Here is a 17,579-nt window from a genome sequence, read left to right as displayed (position 1 = left end):
TAAGTTTTCTGTTTTCATTATCATTCCATTTTAAATATTTTATACCTTCCTTTATGATTTTTCTGAACAATGAATTATTTAGAAGTTTCCAGGTTTCCAAACATGTGGGCTAAAAATTTTTAGAGGGCTGCCTTTTATTATTGATTCCTAATTGCATGAAATTTTGGTCAGAAAATTTGATAGCAATTTTTAGTATGTTGAGACTTATTTGTGACTCCAAACTGGCTATATATATTTTTTTTGGGGGGGGGGAGGTAGGGACAGAGAGAGAGAATCATATGCAGGCTCTGTGCTCAGTGTGGGGCCCAACTTGGGGCTCAATTTCACGACCCTGAGATCATGACCCAAGCCAAAATCAAAAGTCGGACACCCAACTGAATAAGCCACCTAGGTGCTCTCAAACTGGCTATATTTTTGTTAAAGTTCTGTCATGCTTTATCATGTGTGAGGTATTATGCTTGTTTGACCACAGTTTGTTAGATCATGCTTGCTAGCTGTGTTTAAATTGTTTACGTCTGTCCTAAGTTTTTTATCTATTTCATCAGTTTCTGAAAGTATTTTTTAAGTTTATTTATTTATTTTGGGAGAGAGAGAGAGAGAGGGAGAATGGGGGGGGGCAGAGAGAGAGGGAGAGACAGAATCCCAAGCAGGCTCCACACTCTCAGTGTGGAGCCCATGTGGGGCTCGAATCCAGGAATCATGAGATCATGACCTGAACTGAAAACAAGAGCCAGACACTTAATTAACTGAGCCACCCAGGTGCCCCTGAAAGAGGTAGTTTATAAAATCTACTATGATTTGGGATTTGTGGGTCTCTCTTTATAATCCTGTCCCATTTTGTTATGTTTTGTTTGAGTTTTTGTTTTAGACATACATAGTTTCAGGATTCTTTTTCTGATAGTGACTCTTCCCTTCTCCCACTATGTAAAGAGTTCCATTATCTTCAATAAAGCTTTTTTGCCTTAAAATCTATTTTGGTCTATATTAATATTCTTATGCCAACTATAACTTTTTTTAAAGCCAATATTTGCTTTGTTTTCTTAAACATCCTATATCTTTTCTTAAAACATAAATAAAGATATTAATAAAAAAAGTTAAAATATGTGTTGAAAACTTAAATACATGTCAGGCACTGTTCTAAGTGCTTTTTGTATATGAATTTATTTAATTCTCACAACAATCCTAGGGTAGATATTATTACTTTCCCCATTTTACATGCAAGTAAACAAAAACTCAATTATAAAGTCAATTAACAGATATTCTATCTGCTCCCTAAAAATTACAAGAATCTTAAAGCACTTTAGCTTCTTCCTGCTCCCTCATCAATATTCCATGCTATCACAGTCTATTATTTGTTTTTAACTCCATCTCTCAAATTGTCTTTTGCTTTATGGTCAGTGGAGTTTGTAGTCACATTTTTATAATTAGATTTATAATTAGATTTACCACCAGGTTTGCTAATTTATTTTTTCACCATTGCTCTTTGCAGTCCATTCCTTTACTGGAGGCTCAGTTTGCTTATGTAAGTACACGTTTTAGTAGTCCTTTCAGGGAGTATGTGTGAATGGTAAATTCTTTCTGACTTTGTCTGAAAAAAATCTTTATTTCATCCTCAGTTCCTGAATAAAAAAAATCAGCTGTGATTTTTAGTTGGTATCATTCTACTTCCTGTTAGAATCTATTGCTATAGATGAAAAGTCTACTATCAGTCTGTCATTCCCTTGTAGGTTAGATGTCTTTTCTTTGGTGGCCTTTAAAAGTTTCTCTTTGTCTTTGATGTTCTGTAGTTTTACCATGATATGACTAGGTATGGATTTGTTTTAATTCATCCTGCTCAAACTAAGCATGCTATTCTAACCTGGAAATTCTCATCTTTCCTTAATTGTGAAATTGAAATTATAAAAAAAACCCTGATGGTCCTTTTGTCTTAGAATACTGCCTCAGCCCCATTCTCCCTATTTCCTCCTTGTGGAACTCCTATTTGACATATGTTGGAGCTTCTTATTTTATTCATCATTTCTTTTTATCGTTTTATCATATTCTCCATCTCTTTATCTCTCTGTGCTATTACACTGCTACAGTCTGGCTGATTTCTACAGATCTACTGTCTAATTCACAAGGACTCTCTTTGACCATGCAAATTTATTGTTTATCCTTCCACTCAATTATTAAATACTAAGTCTGATGCATCCTTCCTCTTCACCGAAAACATAATAGTTTGGAGAAATTTGCTAAGGAGTAGGGGAGGGCAGCAATATAATGATACACACACATAAACATATATAACAGTGAGAAACATATACAATGATAAGTAAATAAATATACATATCTCCAAAGTATAAACTGGAATCAGTCACCCTATTTTTGGCCCACATGTAGAATCTATGCAGAGGGAAGACTTAGAAACAGATCTTTCTTTCTTTTAGAAGTACAAATAGATTTAAATTTGGTATTAAGTCATCTGTTCACACAGTACATAGTTCAAATGTATATAGAAAGTACTTAGAAATACCCAGAGGAAGGGGTGCTTGGGTGGCTCAGCTGGTTAGGCATCTGACTCGATCTTGGCTCAGACCATGCATGATCTCACAGTTTTTGAGTTTGAGCCCCACATTGGGCTCTACGCTGACAGCACAGAGCCTGCTCGGGATTCTGTGTCTCTTTGTTTCTGCCCCTTTCCTGCTTGCACTCTCTCTCTTTCTCTCAAAGTAAACAAACTTAAAAACAAAAAAAGAAAAGAAAAGAAATATGTAAAAGAAGAGTATTTTAGGAGGAAGAGTATTTCAGGTTGAGAGACGTGCAAGTGCAATGACCTTGTGGCAGGAAGCAGTTTGACATGATTGATTAATAGCAAGATAGTAAGAGTGGTTAAGGTAGTGTAAACATGGGAAGGGTAGTAGAAAATGAGATAGACGAGGTGGTCAGGTATTAGATGATATATGGCCTTAAAAGTCATGATAAGGTTTTGAATTATATCCTAAGTGTGATGGGAAGTGAATTGCACCTAAAACGCCCTTGAAAATGCTATTTAAATAAAAGAGCTTATTTAAGTTGCACCTTATGTTTTGTATAATATTTAAAAACTGAGAACTGTTAATAGAAGTTATGGGATCATTTGGAACTTAAATTACTTCATAAGAGTCAGACTTTCTTATTTCTAAAATGTGTATAAGATGACATATCAGGATGAGCAATGTAATGATTACAAATGACATAATGTGATATAAGATCCTAGAGAATTCTCCTATTTTGAGACTTTTGTATGTGAGATATATATATCAAAGAATATATAAGACATATATGTACAGTTTAATGAACCAGTATAACCACCATGTAAGTTAAGAAATAGAATATTACCAGCACCCCAGGAACCCTTGCTGTATGACTTTTTAAAAAAGAGCTTACTTAGTACTATAATCTGTGATAATTATCCACTTAAATGTCAACTGGGATCACGTGACCAGTCTTTTTATAGGCAAAAGGAATGTTCCCTTAAGTCCATATTTAATTTCAATATGGAAATCGAGCAGGTATCCACTTAAAATCTATTCACATTTCAGTATGGTGATGTGCCATCTTTAAGGCATTAATTTTTAATTTTAAACAAAAGATATATCAAGTGTATTAAAAACAGATAGAGCTTGAAGAAAATGTATACATCTTCATACATTTTTGTGAAAGCAAACCTAATAGTAATAGCTTTAAGATAAAAAGCATTTGATTAAAGTAAAATAAAAGTCATTCAAAAGTTTAAGATCTTATTATAGGTTTCATTACAACAAATTGGGTAAAATGAGATTTCTTTGTTTCTGTGTGGCTTCTAGTATATTCTTAGCACTCAATAAATGTTAAACAATAAAATATGAATTAGGCTAATCACAGCACATCTAAAATATATTTTATTAAATTTGAGCCTACTTAGAATTTTATATTACAGAAACTTGACATGTTACTAATTCATGACTTTTTGTAATATTAAAAATTAAACCTATGAAATCTAGATTCATATATCTTTAAAAAATATTTTAGCAATAAACTACCAGAGAACAAGAAATATGCATGGCCAAAATTAACAATATTTCAAAATAAACAATTTCATAGTAAAATTAGGCTATCCTCTAGTGGAAAACTACAACTTTTTTGCAAATCCATTTAAAATAGTAAAGGAAAAGAAGGGAATGAAATATAATAAATAAAAGCAAGCTATATAAAGATAAACGAAATGTGAATAAAACTAAACGGACAACATGAATAAAAATAACATTTAGAGGTATCTCTCTTAAACTGTAGTGCAGCAGTACCTGAATTATATGCCCTTTAATTTATGCACATGATGGATAGCTTGTTAAGGGGTGTATCTGTAACCACTGTAATTGATAGTAGCTGAAGGCAGTCAGACCATAATTTCTGTTTAATGGATGGGACAGTAAGGGAACAAAGTCTGCAGTAGCATTTTAAAATAAGTGCCTAGAAAGTTTACATTTATGTCCAAAGTAGTACCTATATTCTAGCCTTCTTTATGTTGAATTCTTTAAGAAAAATCAGCTGCAGCAAGATCCATATATTATTAAATAAAAATTCTGATTTAGCCAATAAGTAGAAAAATATTACAATAAATGGAAAAGAATGTTCAACTAACCATTTGATGGTTCACTTTTGTGGTCTTGTTCTTTAGAGCTTGCAGGAGAAGCAAATGGGCTCATTTGACAAGTTCCAGTTGTTGGAGAGTAAGTTGTAATACTGTTCTTCCTTGTGATTTTTGAAGAATCAAATGACTGAAAATAAATATTAATTTGAGACAAAAATACATTTAGTTGAGAATGTCTTTTAAAACTTGCAAAATTCAAACCAGTATTTTCCTTGATCTTTCTTTCAGATTTTAAATATACTCCATTACCACCTCCAAAGTGAACACTATTTTTTCAAGTTTTGTAGCTATTTCAGGTCTCCACACTAATTAGGGCATCTCAACTTGATATTTATGAAATTTTAATATTAAAAGTTTACTACCATCTGAGATGGTATTTCCAAACAGTTTAGAGATGACTGACTCTCCCAATTATATCCTGACTTTTGCCGTCTGCTGGACCTGAAGTATAATTATGGGGCTAGGCCAGGGAAACTGTCATAAGTTTCTCTTACGAAAATCCACAAGGAAGTCCTAGGAAGGATAAGTGCTGTCTTAAACCTTCACAAATTTGCTCTGACACAGTGACTTGTCTTAAGGATAACCAAAATAATGTTCAAACAATTGAGTATGGCATTTAAGGGCCTTGAGAATTTGGTCTATCCTATGCAAATCCTCTCTGCAGCTTTCTCCTCTGTGTTCCCATACACCTTGCACATACCTCTTACTGGCGATAGTAAATTTTATTTATTTTATTTTTGAGAGAGAGAGCACCCATGTGAGTAGGGGGGATGCAGAGAAGGGACAGAGAAGAGGGGGAGAGAATCTTAAGTACGCTGGGACTGGAGCCTGAAGCAGGGCTCAATCTCATGATCAAGAGTTGAGTGCTTGGGGGTGCCTGGGTGGCTCAGTTGGTTAAGCATCCAACTCTTGATTTTGGCTCAGCTCATGATTTCATGGTTCCTGAGGTCAAGTCCCGCATTGGGCTTTGTGCTGACAGCAGAGCCTGCTTGGTATTCTCTCTCCCCCTCTCTCTCTGTCCCTCACGCTCTCCAAATAAACTTTAAAAAAAAAATAGCCAGCCTAAAATAATCCTTATATTAAAAACAAAGGGGTTGGGTGTTTAACTTGTTGAGGCCAGTCATACACAGAGTGTCGGGATACTGAGGCTTTTCTTTCCAGGAAGCAGATTTATTTGTGCCAACACAGGCTCAGCAGGCTAAGACCCCCAAAAGGCTGAGCCCTGAGTGCAGCGGAGTGTGTGTGTGTTGCCTTTTGTACAATTTTTGCTCCTTTGTCTTCCATATATGATAACACACAGGCCGATTGGGGGGTCCATGTTAGAGAGTCAAGAGGAATGTTGCGCATGAGCACAGAGCCAGGCTGTCTTCCCTTGTCTTGAGGTTTTTACCACATTCCTTAGGGAGGGGCTCTACCACAAACTGACTATGCCACTCAGGTACCCCTGGAGACAGTAAATTTTAATAATTGTTTACATTTCTGTCTGCCCCATTAGAATTTGAGTTCCTGAAAATAAATGTCATTTCTTCATCTTTGTACCCTAGAACTCAAAAATGTGTGGATGAATGAATGATGTAAAAGGAACAGTCCAGTAACCTTGGCTAAGCCACTCTACCTTGAATACATTCATTTGTTCATTCGTTCTCATCTAATGTGAAATGACCCCTGTAGTCTCAGTCACTTAGACTATGCACATTTGGGCCTCAGCTCATTCTGTGATCTAGCTGGAATGCCCTCTTTCTTATCTTCCCCAAGATCTAGTCTTTCTTTTGTTTGGTCCTCATTTATGATCCACTTCCTCCCGACACCCATTATCACACTATTAACTGCTTGTTCTTCTGAATTCCCTTTAAATTGTTTTCTGTAATGCTTACTCATCACCCAGCACTTACTAACTAATGGGTACAAAGAAAGAGAACAAATTGTTCTCTGAACAAACAGCAGAGAAGAGGTCTTAGCAGTAGCATAGGTGTTACCAAAAACTGAGAGGAAAGGAAAAATCAAGGTGGGCTGCAGTAATCTTACAGAAGGATTCTTGTAAGGAGGAAAGGTGAAGTTTAGATAAGTGAAAATAAAGGTATGAAAAACCTGAAATCTGGAGGTGATACAGATGGCATAGGCTGGATTGGGGGCATAACAAAAAGTCTGAAAGCTTATGATGTTGCCAACATTGTGGAATTAAACTTTTGTTTGGTAGCTGACCTGAAACAGTTACATAATTCTTCATTGTCAACTGTTCTTTATTTCTAAGACACTATGGCAGAAATAGTGGCTGTATCACCTTTTTCAATAATCTTGGTATTAGTTCCAGTGTCTATAGCATCAGTTTTTGTTTTTGTTTTTTTACAGTTAAGGTTTTATATGATAAATACTTTTTTTGTATTGGGGGAACAAAAGGCATTCCATTCTTTATTTTATGTATCCATAGTAGCCACAAATATAACTAATACCTTTTTTAAAAATCAAACTATAATATCAAGTTATGACTCTAAAGCAATCTTTTTTGTAAGGTGAAAAGGTTTTAAGTCTCTTTATCAGGTGGTTATTATTACCGCTCCACCTTGAGTTTTCACCTGTTTATATGTATTCAGTCATAAACTATGACATTTATCCAATCCTACCCTACCTTTCCAAGAATTTATTGCCCAGAACTATTTCACTGTGTATGTACAAGAAATGAAAGTCACTACCCTAATGTACATTTATGTCTATCTGTTTTCCTATTTTACCAAAAATTATTTTTTCCAATTGCCAAATATCTAAACATTACAACTATAGATCATACATTTCTCCTTGAAAACCATTTTCTAGCTTTCATAAAATAAGTCTTTGTGTGCATACGTGTGTGTGTGTGTGTGTGTGTGTGTATTTTTTTCCCTCACCTTAAAATACTGAGGCTTCTCTTCTGCTTTCTTTCTTTTTTTTTTTTTTTTTTTTGGCCATCTATGTTGGTTAAAAGGAAAAATGTCTGTCTACAATTACTATACAAAGAGGGAAAAATGAAAATCTACTGTCCCCTACTATCCCACTAAATATTCTTCAATAAATAACACATTTTTATATAACTGACTATGGATACACATAAGGGCATAATCTTACCTCTCTAAGATTTTTTTTCCTCTTAAAGTTTTACCAAGGTCCTCTAACTTTAAAACCCTGAAGATGCTTAAAAGTGATCCTAGAGCCCACCTAACCCACACCAGGAACAGTTAAGAAGGTTGGGATTTCAGGGAAGACTGAGCTTCTATATGAGAAGTTCGGCATTCTTTCCACTCAGCAATAAGGAGGGCTAGCTACCAGATCCTGTAGAAAACAAAGAAAGAAAAAGTGAGAAGCCTAGATTTAGCTAGAGAAGGGAAAGAATTCAGGATGTGAATAAAATTAAGGAAAGAGAAATCAATAAGTCACAATTCTATAATAATTTATAACTGTTTGTAATATTTAGTGAGTCCTTAGAGATATTTCACACCACTATTAAGAAAAAAATTCTATGATCAGCCCAAATACCACTGTACTCTTTGTAAAGAGGTCAAACCTTGTATGTTAGCAAAACTAAAATTTGGGCATTGATTTTTCTGTCCAAAAAAAAAAAAAATGAATGTTCACTTCATAATTTCAAATATATGACATTCTCCTTCAATATCTTTCACATATTGTAACTTGCTTTGTCACTTTGTTTAAAGCATAGTCTACCAAAAAGGTGCCTGTATTTCATTGATTTTTACCTATTATAAACCATCTGGAAAGTACTAACTAAGGGTTCTTTTAGGATGAAATATGATGGAAAGGATCTGCTATTATTATTATGAACTACTAGCCTATGCTATCGGTGAAATATTTAAAACCCAGGTACTGTAGGTATGTGGGCAACCAGAAACAAAAGAAAAATTAGGGCAATTAAAGGGAGGTAATTCTTTATAACCTTACACTGGTTAATTAGGTCATAGGAATGTCACACCTAAGACATTATTATGCATTACTAGTACTATTATGGAATTTATATTAAAACACTCTAAATACTAGCTCTCTCAGGGACTTTTCACAATTTGGGCCTAGGGTTCCTAGAACAGTCACAGAGATCAACTAACTTCTTATCAGCTGCCACAATTATCATCCTTAATGGTTCTAATAATGTTGGGGTTTTGTTGTTATTTGTAATAGTAGTTATGAAAACCAAAGCATTTGGCACTAACCTCCATGATCTTCCAGGGACAGCAGGGAAAGAATATAACCAATATATTAGATCTGTGGTGATGGAAACATTCTATTTCTTGATTGGATGTCTGACACACAGGGGTATACATGTGTCAAAACTCACTGGATTGTCTACTCAACATCTGTGGATTTCATAATAGTTAATTTTATTTTGATAAAAAAAATTTAATAGGAGGGGCGCCTGGGTAGCTCAGTCGGTTAAGCATCTGACTCTCGGTTTTGGCTCAGGTTTGGCTTCGTGGTTGGCTTTGTGGGTTCGAGCCCCACATTGGACTCTGTGCTGGCAGTGCAGAGACTGCTTGGCATTCTCTCTTTCTGCCCCTCCCCCACTCACACTGTCTCTCTCAAAATAAACTCAAAAATATTTTAATAGGAAAAATAAAACATTGGCTAAAAAAGGTGATACACTGGAGTTTCTATTTGTGTTCATTATTGTTCTACAATTTAAAAATGTTAAAATATTAATTAAAAAAATTTTTTTTAACGTTTATTTATTATTGAAAGAGAGAGTCAGAGCGTGAGCAGGGGAGGGGCAGAGGGAGAGGGAGACACAGAATCCAAAGCAGGGTCCAGGCTCCGAGCTGTCAGCACAGAGCCCGACGTGGGGCTCAAACTCACACACTGTGAGATCATGACCTGAGTTGAAGTTGGATGCTTAACCAACTGAGCAACCCAGGTGCCCCTAAAATATTAATTTTAATATTAAAGATAACACTGTTCTGATATTCTTTTGCACTATAATTCTCAAGAAGATTTTAATGAAATGTTTTCAAGGCTGTTTCCCATCATTCCTTCATAAATCCTCATATTCTTCAGAATATAAAGTGAATTTCACCTCAAATATATTTTTGTCTGTTTATTGAAGTATGATTTACATAATTAAAATGCACAGAGTTTAAGTTTTCAGCTTAATGAGTTCTGATAATTGTATACTCCGATGCAAGTATCATCCAAGATAGACAACATTTCACCATCTTAGATTTCCTTGTATACCTGTCCACTCAATTTCCACTCCCTAGCCCAGAACCACTTTCTCATTCCTATAATCCCAGATACTTCTACCTATTCTTGAACTTCATATAAATTAAGTATGTAACTTTTGTCTTTGGTTTCTTTTGTTCAACATGTTTTTAAGATCATATACATTGTTGTATGGGGTTATAGTGTGTTCCTTTTGATTGCTGAATAGTACTCCTTTGTATACCTATCTGTTCTTTCCTTGATATCTTCCTCTCATTACTGAACAGCAGAAGACTGTGCTCCTGTGGGCTTTGGTGACCCCATTACCAGGGTGTGTTTATTCGATGGTTGATTTTGCTGTACTGGGTACTTCCTTTCCTTTCCACTATACTTTTGCTATATGCTGATCCTTTACCATTCCTCTTTCCCCCAAACAAACACAATGAACAAATAAAGACTTACTGGTGCTCAAAAAAAAAATACTAAAGAACATACAACAATTATTGCCCCCCCCCCACACACTTGTCTAACAAGAGAGTTCCAAATATAAGAAGCAATAACCGGCAGAATTGAAAGGAAAAATAGAAAATCCAACTATAGTACCACTTTCAATAACAGATAGACCCACTAGACAGAAAATCAGCAAGAAAACAGAAGCCCTGAACAAGACTATATACAAACTCGACCTAGCAGACATCTATAGAACTCTCCATCCAACAACAGTGGAATATACACCCTTCTCAAGTGCACATGTAACATCTGCAAAGACAGAAGATATGTTAGACCATAAAACAAATCTTAGTAAATTTAAAAAGACTGAAATCATGTAAAGAATGTTCTCTGATCACAATGGAATTAAATTAGAAATTCATAACAAGAATATTTGGAAAATACAAAAATATGTGGAAATTAAACACACTCCTAAATAACCAATCCAAAGGGAAATTAGAAAACACATTGAGAAGAACAAAAATGAAATACAGTGTATATAAAAACTTACGGGATGCAGGGGCGCCTGAGTGGCTCAGTCAGTTAAGTGTCCAACTTCAGTTCAAGTCATGATCTCATGATTTGTGTTTGAGGCCTACATCAGGCTCTGCACTGACAGTGCAGAGCCTGCTTGGGATTCATTCTCTCTGTCTCTCTCTCTCCCCCCCCCCACCCCTCCCCTGCTCCCCTCTCTCAAAATAAATAACTTATGTGTTGTTGTTGTTGTTGTTTTAAACCTATGTGAACTTATGGGATGCAGAGAAAGCAGTATTCAGAGTCAGAGGGAAATTTAAACAGCTACACTACAAAAGAAAGAAGCTGGGGTAGTTGGCTGGCTCAGTTGGTAGAGCATGCAACTCTTGAGGTCGTGTGATCTTGAGGTTGTGTGTTTGAGGCCCATGTTAGGCATAGAGATTACTTAAAAAACAGGAAGGAAGGAAGGAAGGAAGGAAGGAAGGAAGGAAGAAAGAAACTCTCAAATCAATAACCCAAACTTCTACCTTCAGGAACTAGAAAAAGAGCAAATTAAGCCCAAAGGAAGCAGAAGAAAAGAAGTAATAAATATTAATATTAAAAAGAAAACAAGTGAAATAGACAATAAGAAGATAGTGAAGGTCAACGAATCCAAAAGTTGGTTCTTTGAAGAGACAACAAAACTAGCTAGACTGACCAAGAAAGAAAAAAAGAGAAAAAAGATTAGAATTACTAAAATCAGGAATGAAGGGGAGATATTAAAATCAATCTTGGAGAAATAAAAGGAGTTAAGGGAGTACTATAAACAACGTTATGTCCACAAATTAGATAACCTAGATGAAATGGACAAATTCCCAGAAATACACAACTTAGCAAGACTAAATCATAAAGAAATGGAAAATCAGAATACATCAACAGCAAGTTGATGGATCAATTGATTGGATCAATATTCAAAAAGCTTCTAACAAAGAAAAGTCCAGGACCAGAGAGCTTCACTGCTAAATTCTACCAATATTTAAAGAAGAACTGATATCAATTCTCAAACTCTCTCCAAAAATAGGGAACAGTTTATAACTCATCCTATGAGGCCAGAATTACTCTGATATCAGAACCAGGCAAATATATCACAAGAAAAGAAAACTATAGACCAATATCCCTTGTGAATATAGATGCCAAAATCCTCAACATACTGGCAAACTGAAACAAGACGTGAATAAAAAGAATTATACATTATGACCAAGTTGGATTTTGCCTGTGAAAACAAAATTGATTTAAACCAATCAATGTAATACATCATATTAATGGAATAAAGGGGAAAAAACCCACATGATCATCTCAACAACAACAACAAAAAACATTAGAAGACAGATTAATGGCGAATTTTATTATGGGTAGATCAGGCTGATAACCCCTGAACCCAATAATCAGATCATTTTGTGCTCCTGAGGGGATGCAAATAGGAAGTACATAGATTATTGATGAACTATTCTTATAAAAAATTTGAACCAGAATCTAATCAAGCCTCCAACTTTAACTGCAAGTTTTACAGGAAATATGAAGAATAGAGAAATCATTTGAAGGACACTACAAGAAAAGAATCAACTAACTCCAGAATGTGGAATATGCTTATAAAACACATACGTCAGTTTTTTCAAAATAAATTACTGTACAAAAAAAAAAAAAAAGAAGGTGAAGTTTAACAAGGTTTAAAAATACTTAAGATCTATAAGAAACATTACAATGTATAAAACTTGTTTGGATCCTGATTTTTTTTTAAGTTTTATTTATTTTAAGAGAGAGTGTGTGTGAGCACACCAGTATGTGTGCAAGCAGGGGAGGGGCAGAGGGAGAGGGAGAGAGAGAATCTCCACGCTCAGCTTGGAGAGGGAGGGAGGGAGAGAAGAAAGTAGATTTGAACCAGATCAGTAAGACTGCAGACTGTGAGCTATAAAATCTCCTACTGCCCTGAAATTCAAAGTTGTTTCTAATTTCCGGAGTCAGCAGAAACCTTGTCTCAGAGAGATAAGACAAGTTTAGGTGCTAGGAATAATGAGACTTAGAAGTGTTCTACCAATCAATAGTAACAGAGTAATCTAGCTTGGGCACCCATGTCTAAATTAACAAACCTCCCCCCAAACTTGCACTGTTATTCCTTCTAGCAGCAAGCCTACTGAGTTGGCCTTGGTAGGAAGTATGTTCCTTCTCTTCCCATCTCTACAATCTATTTATTCCACTCCTTCTCTGAGGTGGCCTGAATGAGACTAGGTATATGACCAGGCGGCCAGTTGTCCCTACAAATTCATCTGAACTGCGATTAGCAGCAGCTTGTAATAAATAATTCATCTTTATTTCTGAAAATCCGTCTAGAAACAGTGCTAGGAGGGCAATATGAGCAGCTCAAATACTGTAGGTAATGATAAACTGGAACCTTCTTTACTCCTCACTAACCATCAATAATTTGAAAGGTCCAGCAAATCATGGTACTTACAGTATACATTCTAGATTTTAAAGGAAGGTCACAGGGTATGATTCACACCTGTTTTCCCCATTAGGAGACTCATAAGGAAAATGACTTTTGCAGATTTGTCCTAACATCATGGAGCATTAATCTCCATGAAGGGCTGTAGCTGCTTTAGGAACAATGGGATTTGGGAGTTCTGAACATCTCTGAGAGAGGGAACAGTAGATTAGAATGAGTAGGCTCCACTTTAAGCAACTGGTATATAAGAGTCATCTCCTTTCTGTGGATACCAGTCTTCTTCCTTCAGTATCATACTGGTAAGGCAAAATGACCATAAAGTTACTACTAGTTCCTCTGTAGTTTTATAGCAATTAGGTACTCTTAGAATTACAGGTGTAAGTCTTAAATGTCTGATTTTCCTTTGCATGGGCAAAGGCAGCCTCAGTAGGATCACTGACCTGTGGGTAGATTTGTGGAGCCAGGCTGCTCTAGGGCAGAGTGGAGTGGATGGAAGCATAAATGTAGCTAAAGGCAGAATCCTAGCTAGACTTAGCACCAGAGCAAAAGCTGTCCATTCTAACATGCAAACAGAGCTGCAAATGATGAGGCAAGAGTACAAATGCAGAAATTACCAGAAATAGGTCAGAAAATAGAAGAGAAATGTTGAAGAAAGGCCCAAATTAGATGCTAGGAACCTGCATTTAGCAAGTGGTGGCCATGTGATACCAAGCTAAGTCAAGCTAGCTAAGTCCCTTTGGTTTAAAGGTATAGAATTGGGCCAAACATAACAATGTATTTTTCTAATACAGGATATTAGCTGTGGTGCTGTCTACCTTGACACATCCTAATCCGGAGTAAAAATGGATAGAAAGCCTGCCATGGTGACAATTGTACTTCATAAAAAGGATGAATTCCTAAATGGCTATTCTTTGCTATTCAAATAATGTTACCATATCCCAAAGAATGGTTTGGGGATAGGAAAGAACAGTATTTCATTTCAAGCTGGACTACTCGTCTACCAAAATACCATTCTGACCAAAGAAACAGATGCAGAATTACAGTCACAGCTGCATTCTGTACAGAACAAGTTGGATAATGGTACTCTAAATTGCTAATTACACTGCTAATGATTTTTTTAGTGGCATTGCATTATATTGCCACTTTTGTTTAAATTTTTTAAAAAAGCATCTAGGAAGTTTTAAAAATGGTAAATTGTTAAATATCAGTGAGTATTCCAAAGAGAAATTCCATATAATATCCATTTCTTAAAGTGGCACTCTCATATGGGATTTTGTAGGGGTGCCATTTATTGACTAGCTATTTGTTTCAATTTACTTTCTCATCAATTTACTTGCATTTAAGATTACTGAGGCCATAAGTATCTCAGTATTAGTATTTGTATCTAGCTCCATAGTTGGTATGAAAAGATAATAAACCAACATATGTCATGATATGCTGGCACTGGGAAATGTACTATGACTAGATTTACAAAAAGTAATAGCAACAGTACAATTTTATTTTTATTGTGACAACCATGGTGAAATTTATTACAGTGTTAGTATTTTATTGTTTAATTATGCTAGCATAGCTGAGGGAGGTAATTACATTTTTGATATAAAAATGCTGTTAATGTTTTTATTTCAATTTAGCAGATTATAGAATGCAGATTAAAGCACTGCCATTGTTCCATATTGTTTCTTGCGCATTTAAAAGGCAGAATATCTTTTTCCACAAACAGTAAATTAATTTCTACTGAATTATCTCATCAAGGTTTCTAAATAATTTGCCTCTTAAATGAAAACCCTATTCTGGCCAGGAACTTCAATACACTGGATTTACCAAAAATATTTTATATAGAAAATGGTGTATCAATCCCAATTATGTCACAATGTTTTTTTGAAAAATTTTCTATTTATTAAGGTAAATTTGCTGTCAAAAAATTAAAAATACATTCTTGTTATGCAATTACAAACTCACAAGTACTTACTTTTGCTTCTAAGAGGTGATCCAATTTCAGTGATCTCTTAACACTGCAAACAAAATATTTAAAGAAATCTTAGATTTACATGCTTTAAGTAGACAAATATTTAAGAGTAATAAATATAAACAAAGATTCTGAGTTACTTTGCCAACTAAAGCAGAATACCATATGATGAAAGCAAAGCAATTTTCATGGCTATGAAACTGGGTTTTTTAATAGCATATTTCAATATGGAATTGTAATGAAATATTTAAATGGATTTTTATATATGGTTCTACACACATGTACTATTGTACAATTCAAGCATTAAAGTCATATTATGAAATAATTTTAGTAAAAATTAATCTGTTTGTTTTAAAATACCACTGCTGAGAAATTATACATAAGGACAAAATAATTTATACACCCTTAATGGAGATGTTGAAAGTATATTATGTGCAGAAATAATGTACTAGGTATTAAAATAAAGGTATGAACAAGGTGAAAAAAGTTTTGCCCATTATTCTAGCTTTAAACATGATTCAGTGCTACCAGACTATGACTTAACTGAGGAACAGATGCTCTATGTCTTTATAAGTCCCCAATCCATAAGAAACTATTTTTTGTCTCTCTCACTAAACTGATTCAGGAACATGCCAGGCTCTCTCTGTGCAAAATCTGTTCTGCTAAACTGGATGCCCAGCTGTTGGTGACAATGCTTAGAAAGGAAAGCTGAATATTTATAATACTTTATTTCGTACAGCTGTCTTCTAAAGAGCAGTCATCAACATTTTATTGAATGCAGACTAAATGCTCAAAGGAGAAAAAGGTCAATATAAATTAAAACCAGTTTTCCCAGTGACAAATGCAGCGTTAAAAGTACTTTGAACCCTGAGAAACAGAAATTACGTTATCTAAAATATTAGAGAATTTGAGCATAAAGCAAAAAAAAGGATTGTATGGTAAAATTTGAATTATAAAAAACAAAAATCTTACATCTTAGAAAATGACTATTCTTAAATAAGTGACTATTGAGGTGTTTTTTTTTTTATTGACTTTCAAACAAGTGACAAGAACAAGAAAAAAATAGAAGAGATGGACAATGTACAAACACTATGGAGTAGCAAATATTAAATACAAAAATTTAATCTATCACTTAATTTTGCTATTATACCTACATTAGCTTAGCACATAACATTATTTGGAATTGATTAAATCACTTTGAAAATTTACTTGCATCTTTTAGAAGTCCACCTGAAATCAATTTAATGTGAATTTTCAATGAAGCAGGAAGAGACTAGAGCTATGAACAAATAAAAATGGTAGATGATCCAAAAAAGTGTGTGTGTGTGTGTGTGTGTGTGTGTGTGTGTGTGTGTAGTTTTGGAATATGTAGTATCCTATTCAGGTGTGTGAGATGTTTTAGTATTTTATAAAATTTCAGAAGTAGAGTTCAAAACTTAAAATACACAGCACAGCATTTTTTATCCTTTGTTTTTTTTAATTTTTAATTTAAATTTTAGCTAACTATCCTTTGTTTTTAAATACTAAGGTGTAATACTGCTTATTAGAAGGAAACAAACCCTACCCTGATATTAACTTTCAAAATATTATTGCTTTAACACTGATGATTAATTCTTACAGAAAGTAACTAATGTTTGGATTTAAAAGGTTTCCAGTTTAGTTGCTAGTGTTGATCTAAAGGCCCAAGGAAATACATAAAAGCAAACAAGAAAAGTTAGACTGTTATTTTCTATAATAACTCTAAAAACATAATTTATTGTGGATGATATGGCTTTCAGATAATTCAGGGATCCAAACCAACACCTGGTAATATTTGCATGAATCATGAAAAGAAGGCTAAGAAATCACTCAGTTCATCCAATAAGGAAGAGGTGGTGTGACATGCCCGCTATCACACAGCTTGAAGGGAAGAAACGCAGATCTCAGGTCCTGTGCATAATAAATCTTTGTTGAATTGAAGGGGAGGAGTTAAAGAAGAGGTAAAGAACAGCAAACCTACCAGAGGATTTTATGACAATCTACCTTTACTATTCTATTAGAATTGGGCCCACTGACAAAATATATTATTAAATTAAGCATGTTTTACCCTTTTTTTTAAACCGCTCTTTTATCCACAACTGTAGCGTAAGCATGAAATTATGTTAGGTGTAAAAGGATGATGTTAATAGCAACATAGAGGAAGAGATGGTTGAAGCATATTATAAAGGAAGAACATACAAAACTCGATTAGATATATGGAAGCGATATTTTCCTAAAGTATTTACTCACTTGCCACCAGTATTCGTTGGCAATTAAAAGTGATATATCTCGGGGCACCTGGGTGGCTCAGTCGGTTAAGCGTCCGACTT

At 34.7% G+C, this 17,579-nt stretch overlaps 1 protein-coding gene and 1 long non-coding RNA gene across 2 annotated transcripts in view; both read right to left on the bottom strand.

Annotated features, from left to right (window-relative positions):
• The window catches only part of ITGB3BP (integrin subunit beta 3 binding protein), a gene marked incomplete at its 5' end in the record, with an annotated part of 40,950 nt that extends 33,378 nt beyond the window's left edge, over positions 1–7,572 (bottom strand). The window contains 2 exons of the mRNA XM_047084560.1: positions 4,640–4,775; positions 7,531–7,572. Of these exons, the coding sequence (XP_046940516.1) occupies positions 4,640–4,775; positions 7,531–7,572 (178 nt within the window). The remainder of the gene's footprint in view (positions 1–4,639; positions 4,776–7,530) is intronic.
• Positions 7,573–7,591: 19 nt separating this feature from the next.
• Positions 7,592–15,278, bottom strand: LOC124515590 (uncharacterized). The gene is made up of 3 exons (XR_006962845.1): positions 15,235–15,278; positions 10,510–10,582; positions 7,592–7,951 (listed from the first exon to the last, which is right to left on the bottom strand). It is a non-coding gene; the product is annotated as an uncharacterized LOC124515590 (long non-coding RNA).
• Positions 15,279–17,579: the final 2,301 nt, after the last annotated feature.

This window comes from Lynx rufus, unplaced genomic scaffold (assembly GCF_022079265.1).
Source record: "Lynx rufus isolate CCGP_SWC_20201006 ecotype Redwood Valley unplaced genomic scaffold, mLynRuf1.p SCAF_2, whole genome shotgun sequence".
Taxonomy (NCBI): Eukaryota; Metazoa; Chordata; class Mammalia; order Carnivora; family Felidae; genus Lynx; species Lynx rufus.
This window is presented reverse-complemented; position numbering and strand designations above follow the sequence as displayed.